Here is a 9,568-nt window from a genome sequence, read left to right as displayed (position 1 = left end):
AGCCTCCCCTGTCCCCTGTAAGGCAGGTAGGTACTCTCTGCTCCAGGGTTGGAAGGGTGGCAAGGGGAGTGGATGTGCCTGGAGCCAGGCCTCCTGGACTCCCCTTGCCGGCAGTGCCCAGCACAGTGTCTCTGGAGGTGGAGGAGACAGCCCTGCCAGCACCCTAGCTGTGGAGCCAGAGCCCTGATGTTCCCAAATGTCCCTTTTCCTACAGGCATAAGTGGCAGAACCTGTGTGGTCCCCTTGGGGCAGGAGATGGGAGGTGTGCCAGGTGCCCCCTGCACCTTCCAGTGTGGGAGGGCATTTTTCTATCAGCCCCTCCTGGCCTTGTCTTGCAGTTGGAGTGGAGATGGGGCACAGCTGGCCCCTGCTGGGGTTCCCCTGTGGGGTATCCCTGCTGGGAACAGAGGCTGGTCCCCCTTGGGACTGGAGGCTGGTCTTTGCTGCCTTGGGCTGCCTCTTGCTGAGTCACCCTGGCCATGGCCCAGAGGGTACAGAATAATTAACCGGAGGCTGTTCCCCAGATTAGAGGCTGATCTGTCTGAGCTGTAGCCCTGGCATCGCTAATGCTGGGAAGCATTTGGCAGGGAAAGGCCTCGGGATGGGGACTGGGCAGGAGCTCCCCCTGACTGGGAGAGGGAGGGAGGCCCTTGGAGCTGTTTGGGTAACCTGCTTGCCAAGGGACAGAGGGTGGCACCGCAGCAGTGCCCTCCTGTGCCAGGGCCAAGGTACCACGGCGTTAATTGCCGTCAGCTGGTTTCAGAGTGAACACGGTTGACCATCAGCCTGGCCATCGGCGCTGGCCTGGCTCTCCTGCAGGGGCCGTTGCCGTCAGACGCGATGTTCCAAAGGCTGCCCCCACCTGTCCCCAGCCCAGCCCCATGGGGTGGGAGGCTGTGTGCTCCACCAGGCCCTCGGGGCAGGCAGGTCGGGCTGAGGGGTGCCCTGTTTCTGCAGGGTCCCAGCCAGCCCTTGTCCCCCGGGGCTGTACGGGGGCCGGGGCCGGCAGGGGCGGCGCTGTCCGCGGTGCTGGCACGGCGCTCTCCGCGGTGGCCGGCCTTCTTCCCCTCCTCCTCAGCCCCCTCCTCTTCCTCCGTCCATCCTCCTCCTCTCCGCGCCCCCTCCTCTTCCTCCATCCCCCTCTTCCTCTTCCTTCAGCCCCCCTCTTCCTTCATCCTCCCCGGCTGCCTTCATCCCCCCTTCACCTCTCTCCTCATCTCCCCTTCCTCCTCTTCCTCCCGGCCTCCCTCTCCCCCGTTCTCCCCTTCCTCCCTCTCCCTCATCCCTTATCCCCCTCCGCCTTCTCTTTCTCAGCCTTCATCCCGCACATTTCTCCTCCTTTTCCTCCTCCTCTTCTTCCCGCCTCCCCCTCTCCCTCCTCTTCCTCCCCCAGCAGTGACGTCTCTGGACGTGCAGCTCCCGGCCCGGCGCAGGCACCGCTCGGGGCTCCGGCACCGCTCGGGGCTCCGGCACCGCTCGGGGCTCGGGTTCCGCGGCCCGGCCCGGCTCGGCAGCGGCTCCGGCGGGGCGCGGGCGCTGTCCGGGGCCGCCCATGCGGCCGGGGGGCGATGTGGGCGGCGCGGAGCCGGCGGTAGTGCCCGCACCGGGGCCCCCCCGGGAGCATGGGCTGCATCGGCTCCAAAACCACCATCGGTGGGTGAGCGGCGCCGCGGTGGGAGCGCGGAGCGGAGGGAATGGGGGTCCCAGGGCACGGAGGGTGTTAGGGGGACTCGGGGATGCGGGGTGCTGGGCACGGTGAGGGGCTGGGGGTGATACCCTAGGGTAGTGGGGGGCTACGGGGGCTGGGGGATATGGCAAGGGGGAGAGCAGGGAGCTGAGGGGGACCCAGGGGATGGGGCAGTGGTGTATAGGGACTGGTAGGCTGTGAGGAATGTAGGGTACAGGGAACTACGGAGGTGAGAGAGAATTGGGGTATCTAAGTGTGTTGTGTATGCAGAGAGCCTGAGGGCTCTGGGGGACTTTGGTACGTCAAGGATGATGGGGGCTATAGATGGGTGGGGGTTTGGGAGCTGGGGGTGCTGCTCTGGGGCAGCTGGGGGGCCCAGGGAGGGAAGGGAGATCTGGGGGGTGTGGATGTGTAGAGACTGGGGCAATTGGACTGCAGCTCTGGGGGAGCTGGAGGTTGGGGTGAGGGTGCAAGGGGACTGGGAAAGGGGTGTGGGACTGGGGTGCTGGCTCGAGTCCTGAGAGGTTGTGGGGTGGCTATGAGAGAGACAGAGTCGTTCAGGGGGGTGTTGGAGGCTGGGGTTTGCTGCAGTGTGTGGGGTGCAGCGGGGGTGCTGCAGGAGCGATGGGGGCTGTGATCAGAGGGAGTTCTGGAGGCTGGGTTCACGGGGGCTAGGACAGCGCTCAGAGTGTTGCAGACATGCCGGAGGGGCCCTGGGGGTGTTGTTGCTAGGATGTCACCACAGGGTGCCCCTGCCCACAGCTGGGAGTGGGGGCGATCCTCTCTGCAATTTCCCAAGGAAGCCAGGGTGTACCCTCAGATGTGGGTGGGAGGCAGCACTTTTAGCTCCCCTGTATCCCACTTCACAGCTGGTTTATGTCAGCCAGGCCCATCTTAGTGCAGGGGAAATGAGGCTCTTGAGAGATACCCCATCTTGCCCCCTTTGGGACTGGCCTTTCATGGAAACTGCATTGTCAGGAGCCCCCAGTTCTTGGGCGTCAGTGCCTGAGGGTGTAGGCACCCATCTGTTTGAGGTGCCAGTGCTGGGAGGTCAAGCTGTTGTGGCAAAAGATGGGTGCAGGTGCTTTTATTGACCCTATCCTTTCTTGCTCCTTCCCCTCCTGATCCAGCAGGGAATTGGAGAGGGGGATTATGGAGATAGTGGAGGAGCAGCAGCCCCCAGCAAGTTTGGCCCAGTGCTGCCTCCCTTCACACACCCAGCACCTGGCTCAGTCCAGCCCGGTCCAGCTGCCCCCACCCCTGCCAGAGCAGCTGCCAAGCTGGGACAGGTGCCTGGTCCCCAGTGCCAGGCTGGGGACGCGCGTTACCGCTGACACAGGCGGAAGAGGTGCCTGGGCGTGAGTCACCAGCGCTGCAGCAACGAGTTGTGTCTGGTCTCAGACTGGACAAGAAGCTGCCACCACAGGGTCAGCGGGTGGGGGACTGAGAGGGCTGCTGGGGGAATGGAGGTGCTGAGGTTGGCCTCGGCTCTTCCTGCAGTGGCCGTGGACACAACGCTGTGTGTGGAGTGGAAGGAGGTGAAGGCACTGTCACCCCTGAGCGTTGCCCGCCCGCTGCCCCGGCTGGTGCGCCAGGCCTCCTTCGACAGCCAGGACTTCCTCCAGGTACCCCGGAGCCCGGCCGTGCCCAGCTGAGGTGGCCGTGTGCCCGTGCCCTGAGGTGGGGCACCCGTCCTGGCCGTGGCCCTGCCAGCTCGCGGTGGCTCGGGGCTGCTCTGACGTCAGCCATGAGCCGGGCTGTATCCTGGGAGAAATCAGTCCACGGTGCCTCGTTGCCATGGCAATGCAATTTGTTGCGCGCCTCCAAATCCCACATCGCTTCCCCCGTGGCCATGGGCTCGGGGCCTGGCATGGCCGGGATGGCAATGGGCACATACAACAGGATGCCCTGGCACGGTGTGTGCTGCCAGGCGGTGGGTGCTGGGGAGCCGGGCCGTGGTGGCCTTGCACATGCACGTGTGTCGGCACAAGCTGGGGCGGGCACAGACTGTGTGTGACACCACCCAGCACAGGGCACAGACACGTGTGAGAGCACACAAGCGTGCAGGTGCATGTGTGTGTACAGTGGAGTTCAGGTGTGAGTGTGCAGGTGTGTGTTTGTGGTCAGTTTGTGTTTGGGTGGCTGCCAGCGTGTGTGGGCACACATGGTTACCTGAGCGGGCACGTGCAGGTGTGTACACAGTGCCAGCGTGTGCTGACATTGTGGGAGTGTGTCCTGCTGTGACCACCCCTGCACACACGCGTGCCTGTAATGTGTGTGTGCCTGAACGCCCCAGGCCCCCCGGGCTGGGCACCAAGCAGGGCCAAGCCCTTTCCTGCAGTGTGGGGCTCCCAGAAGGGAAATGGTGCCAGGGCTGTGACCCCGCTGCCCGCTCTGGCAGGTCAATGTTGAGGACACTGTCGAGATGCTGCCCAAGTCACGGCGCGCGCTGACCATCCAGGAGATCGCTGCCCTGGCCCGCTCCTCGCTGCACGGTAACTGCTCACCCAGGGGCTCAGCTGGGAAAGGGGGCTCTCCTGAGCTGAGGGCTCTGGGCCTCTTGGGGGGTCCCTGGGTGTCCCCTGTCTGGAGTTTTGGGGAGAACCAGGGGGTTACCAGTATCACTCAAGAGGAGGACATGGGGGTGCCAGGTCCCATGGACTGGAGGTGGGGAGTGCTGGGTCCTGGGGTTATGGGCTCTGTGGTGGGGACTTGGGGTGCCCCAGGGCATGCTGATGTTGGGGCACATCCCATAGGCATCTCGCAGGTGGTGAAGGAGCACGTGACAAAGCCAACGGCCATGGCACAGGGCCGTGTTGCCCACCTCATCGAGTGGAAGGGCTGGTGTAAGCCAGTGGAGTCACCTTCTGCCCTGGAGAGCGCCTTCAGCTCCTACTGCCACCTGAGCGAGGGCGAGCAGGAGGCGCGGTTTGCTGCCGGTAGGAACCGTGGGCACGGCCGGTGGGCTGCTCCCGACTGCGGCCCAGGGTGGTGGGGCGGGCTGTCTCCATCCATCCATCCATCCATCCATCCATCCATCCATCCATCCATCCATCCATCCATCCACACACACCCATGCCATGGCACTGTGGGCATAGAGGTGCCAGGGCAGTGGGGTTTTGGGAGCACCTCCCTGTGTGTGTTTGACCCGTGCCTGTCCCGTGCCAGGTGTGGCGGAGCAGTTTGCCATTGCTGAGGCCAAGCTGCGAGCCTGGTCCTCAGTGGATGGGGATGACTCCAACGATGAGTCCTACGATGAGGACTTCATGCCCTCCACAGAGAGCTCCCAGCCCACCGGTAAGTGCTGTGGGGAGTGGGCTGGGAGTGGTGGGGTGGGTGACCCACCCCTGAGGGACAAAGGAATGGAATGCCCACTGCCTGGCACATTCCCCAGCCTGGTCACTCCCACAGAGGGCAGTGCCTGAGCCAGGGATGGGGAATCCCTTAAATGCAACACCTCCGTGCTGCCAGAGAGTGTTTTGCTTTTCCTTTGATGATTACCAGTGCCACACATGCAACAATTTGTGGGCACAGCAAGCACGGGACTCCTCCCAGCCTGCGGTGCACAGGGCAGGGGGCAGCTGCCATCCCCGGTGCCCTCAGCTGTGGACTGACCCAGACGTGCTGCTTTCCCACAGAGCTGCCAGGCACGATGCCCGCCAGCGCGCTGCTGCGAGACCTGCTGCAGGGCCACCTGTGCCAGCTGGGCATGCGGCACGGCTCCTGCGAGCCCGAGAGCGACTCCTCGCACACCCTCTCCCCCGAGACTCTCTGCTCCAGCCTCTGCAGCCTGGAGATGGTGTCCCCCTCCGAACTCACTGCCAAACTGCTGGGCTCCCTGGGGGGAGAGGACCTGCTGCTGCCCAAGCTGCCGCCCCCAGCCAGCCAAAGTGCCTTGCGGGGCCTGGCACGGCTCCGGTGCCAGGACTCCCTCTACTCCGTGTCCTACGCCGAAGCCTGTCTCTCGCCCACGGAGGACGAGGTGGTGCTGAGCAAGGACTTCCCGCTCCGCCGGAAAATCTCTGACGTCGCCTCCTCCGGGGTGGCATCGCTGGAGGAGGAGGAGGAGGCCGAAGAGCCCTGATGCCCTCTGGGGTGCCCTGCCTCTCCTGGTGGGGTCCAGGTCCCCTGCTGAAGCCCTCTGGCCAGACCCCACGCTGGGTGAGGGACGGGCCCTGCCACTGCTCCCCCTCGCTACCCGGCTGCAGGAGGGGTCCGGGGGCCGCTGCAGCCCCCCAGCCAGTGTGCCCCCACTGTGCCCCGGCCCTGCTTGGCCACATCGTTGCCCTCCTGGATTTTTGCATGAGAGCAGGGAAGGGGCGCAGGGAAGGGCTTGGAGGGGTCTGTCCTCTGCCCTGATGCCCAGATGTGCCCCCAAAAACTGACAAGACTAAATAAGTGGGGCTGGTTGTTCGCATGTTCTCCCCCAAACGACCCTGGGCTCCCTTTTGGGCACAGTTCCCTCCCCCACAATGGCATGGCTGAAAATCTCCAATCATCCTGTGGTGCCTCTACCACCCCAAGCCAGGGTGGTGGTGGGGGTTTTGCTGTGGGAAGGGCTTTTCTCCTCTCTCCCTGGCCAACTTCTATTGGACCGAGTTTAAAACTGTGAACTGCTGCCTTGGAGCATGGAGCTGCTGGAGGGGTGCTCTGGGGGTGCCAGGGGTGCTGGGGGGCTGTGGATGTGCCGCGATGCTGGGACTTTCTATACTTTTGTAACTGCATGGGGCTGACACAGTCAGACTGCAGGGCCAGGAGGGTGCAGGCCCCCAGCCAGGGGGCTTTGGGCCACCAGAAGAGCAGTCCCAGCCCAGCCCTGCAGCAGGGGGTCAGCCCAGCCAGGCGTCCCCACGGCTGCTGTGAGGAATGCAGGGGGCAGAGAGGGGGTAGGACGTGGGGCTGATGTCCCTGTCGGCAAGTCACTCGCCCCTAGCAGGGAACCAAGTGCCTACATGAAGGGCGACCAGCCCCCCCCGTCCTGGCTGGGGGTGGCACCCCCACTCGAGGACCCCCCAAGCCCACGTGAGGGGTTCCAGGCACGTCGTTTGGGGGAGGAATGCCAGTTTTTGCCAACGCTTGCGCGCCCCTTCCCGCATGGCACGTGTTCTCGTGGGGCCACTCTCTCCCCCTGCATGCTGCTCCTCACCCAGCCCGGTCACTGCTCCCTGTCCCCACAGCCCGGGATGTCCCCAGCACCCACTGCACCTCTGCCCCCTGCATCCCCCAGCACCCCACCGACCCCTGCCAGGCACAGCTCCTGTTCTCCCTCCCTGCCATGGGGTGCCCGCTGTGGGGCTGGCCCCCTGCCCTGCATCACCGAGGGGCCGCAGGGGCCAGCAGGCCCCACACCATCAGCTACCACTCACTCACCCCGGGGGCAGTGGCTGCTCCCCGTGGGGCTGGGGGTGCCTGTGGATGGCGGGGGGCTTTGCTCTGTGTGTGTGTGCATGTGCACACCTGGCAGCCCGTGGGCATGTGCACGCGTGTGCATGTCTGGGCCAGCTGCCCGAGCCCCTGTGGGCACCTGTGGAGTGTCCGTGGGGTGCCCACACCGCGGCACCCCCTCCTCCATCCTGCCAGGTCTTGAATAAAGTCACTTGTGCGAGCGCTGCACCGGGCGGGCGCCTCTTCTTGCAGGGGGGGGCACCTCCTCCCCGGGGAGCGGGGGGTGGCAGGCAGCGGTGGCAGGGATGCAGCCCCAGGAATCGGGGGGTGGCAGGGATGCAGCCCCAGGGCTCGGGGGGTGGCAGGGATGCAGCCCCAGGCACCGGGGGTGGCAGGCAGCGGTGGCAGGGATGCAGCCCCAGGAATCGGAGGGTGACAGGGATGCAGCCCCAGGGACAGAGGGGTGGCAGGCAGCAGTGGCAGGGATGCAGCCCCAGGAATCGGGGGGTGACAGGGATGCAGCCCCAGGCACCGGGGGTGGCAGGCAGCGGTGGCAGGGATGCAGCCCCCGCCGCGGCCCCACAGGGTGACGGAGGCCTCGTCCCTTATCTCGCATTCCTGCGGACAGGGTGCCTAATTATGGGCATCTGGCGGTGGTGGCTGGGGCGGCTGGACCCTCCCCGGGCAGGGCGCGGGGGCGCGGGCAGCAGGAGCCATGGCATCGCTCTCCTCGGCCTCCACGTACCGCGCCGAGCTCCTCAGCGCCTACGGGCAGGGGCACGGCGAGCCCCGCTTCGAGGGCGACCTGCGGCATGGAGCCTTCGGGGCACGGGGACAGGAGGCGTTTGGGTACCCAGGTACCGGGCGGGGAGGGTCGGGGATGGAGGAGCGGCGCTGCTACCCTGGGGAAGCCCTGCTGCCTTGGGGATGGTCCCCCCCAAGGGTTATCCAGCCTACCTGTTCCTGGGGACAGCGTGGGAGTCACCCCAGTACCGGCTGGGAGGGCTCAGAGGGGCACCCTGACTGTCCCCCGGTGCCCCATGGCTCTCTGGACTGTCCAGCTCCCACTCCCCAGGTGCTTTTGTGCTCCCCCTGTAAGTCCCCAATAACCCCAGTGTCCCTGCTGCCCCGAGGACCACCATGCTGCCTCCTCCCCCTCCCCAGACCCTTTTGATTCTCCTTTTGTCCCTGGAACCCCCCATAGATTTTCTTCCCCATCCCAGACCATCAGGGTATGTCCTCAGCTCCCCTGTGCCCCACACCCTTTGATGTCACCTGCTAGGTTCCCACTTTCTTGTACATCCCCAGTAACTCTAGTGTCCTTCTCTGCCCCGGCCCACTCCCCCCAGACCTTTGTGTATTCACCCTCCTGTGTCATTCCCCTGCTATCCTCAGGTTGCCCAGTGCCCCTGGAATCTCCCAGTGCCCTCAGGTGCCCCCCCACTACCCCTCCAGGCCCCCAGTACCCCTTTACCCCCGAGACCCCCAGTTCCCCCTGCAATTCCTCAGCACCTTCAATATCCCCAGCCCTCCCTCCCCCAGTGCCCAGCCGCTGGGTACTGTGGCCCCATGCCCAGCAGCCCTCCAATGCCCACAGAGTCCCCAGGTGCCATGTACCCCTGCAGCCTGGGCACCTGGGTGCGTGCCCAGGGTGACACCTACCAAGTGGTGGCCGACGTGAGCCAGTTTGAGCCCCCTGACATCGTGGTGACCACCTCCAACTGCCACGTCACCATCCAGGCAGAAAAGGTGAGGCACCCGTGGGGGCAGCACCCCTCTGGCCGTGGCACAATGGGGGTCCTGTCCCAGGACACCCCTCCTGTGGGTGGTGGGGGTGGGTGGGAACTGGGAATAGCCCTTGGTAGCACTGGGATAAACGGGAGCTGTGCCTGGTGATGGGACAACAGGCAACTCCTGCTCTACTGCACCTGTCCTTTACTGGTGTAACTGGGAACTGTCCTCACTGCGAATGGGACAAGTGGGAACTCCTGCTCCATTGCCTTCCCTGCCCAACGTGGCAAAGAGGAACAGTTCCTGCTGGCACTGGAGTAGCTGGAATTTACCCCACAAGCCCAGACTTGGGCAGCAGAGGCCTGCTTCCTGCTGGCAATGGGGTAACTGGGAATTGCCCTGGAGTCACTGGGATCTTTCCTGGGCGTCTGGGACTGCCCATTAGAAGCACTGGGGTAACTGGGAATGTGCTGTGGAGCCCACCGTGCCACACTGCGTTCCACCGCACCGCTGCTGCCTCCCCGCAGGTGGCTGAGGATGGCACTGTCTGTGACACCTTCACCCACAAGTGCCAGCTGCCCGAGGACACGGACCCGCTGTCGGTGAGCTGTGCCCTCACGGAGATGGGCACGCTGGTCATCACCGTGCGGCGCCGTGCCAGCCCCGGCCCCGGGCAGCGCCCGCAGGGGCTGCACCGCAGCGAGGCCGTGCTGTGAGCGGGGACAAAACGCTCCCTGCCCGGAGCCTGCCAACCCCAGCACCGTG

At 65.2% G+C, this 9,568-nt stretch overlaps 2 protein-coding genes across 2 annotated transcripts; both read left to right on the top strand.

Moving 5' to 3' along the window:
• The first annotated feature begins 1,552 nt into the window (after positions 1-1,552).
• On the top strand, positions 1,553-7,305 carry FAM131A (family with sequence similarity 131 member A). Its single transcript, XM_058031010.1, is given in 7 exon segments — positions 1,553-1,608; positions 1,610-1,653; positions 3,188-3,312; positions 4,089-4,182; positions 4,444-4,626; positions 4,856-4,984; positions 5,326-7,305. Coding segments are annotated over 7 exon segments (1,077 nt in total). The 3' UTR covers positions 5,772-7,305.
• A 482-nt stretch (positions 7,306-7,787) lies between these two features.
• Positions 7,788-9,519, top strand: LOC131087726 (heat shock protein beta-7-like). Its single transcript, XM_058031566.1, has 3 exons — positions 7,788-7,929; positions 8,670-8,821; positions 9,331-9,519. Exons 1-3 carry the CDS (start codon positions 7,788-7,790, stop codon positions 9,517-9,519), a joined length of 483 nt encoding a protein of 160 aa, XP_057887549.1.
• The last annotated feature ends 49 nt before the right edge of the window (positions 9,520-9,568 follow it).

Source organism: Melospiza georgiana, chromosome 10, assembly GCF_028018845.1.
Source record: "Melospiza georgiana isolate bMelGeo1 chromosome 10, bMelGeo1.pri, whole genome shotgun sequence".
NCBI classification, from domain to species: domain Eukaryota; kingdom Metazoa; phylum Chordata; class Aves; order Passeriformes; family Passerellidae; genus Melospiza; species Melospiza georgiana.
Note: the sequence above shows the minus strand (reverse complement) of the source record. Positions and strands in the feature narration are given on the sequence as shown.

Excerpts from the sequence above, each read along its gene's own strand:
- LOC131087726 (XM_058031566.1), top strand. The coding sequence starts at position 7,788 with ATGGCATCGCTCTCCTCGGCCTCCACGTACCGCGCCGAGCTCCTCAGC. Across the intron at positions 7,930-8,669 it reads GGAGGCGTTTGGGTACCCAG|AGTCCCCAGGTGCCATGTAC; the intron begins GTACCGGGCGGG and ends CAATGCCCACAG. Across the intron at positions 8,822-9,330 it reads TCACCATCCAGGCAGAAAAG|GTGGCTGAGGATGGCACTGT; the intron begins GTGAGGCACCCG and ends GCCTCCCCGCAG.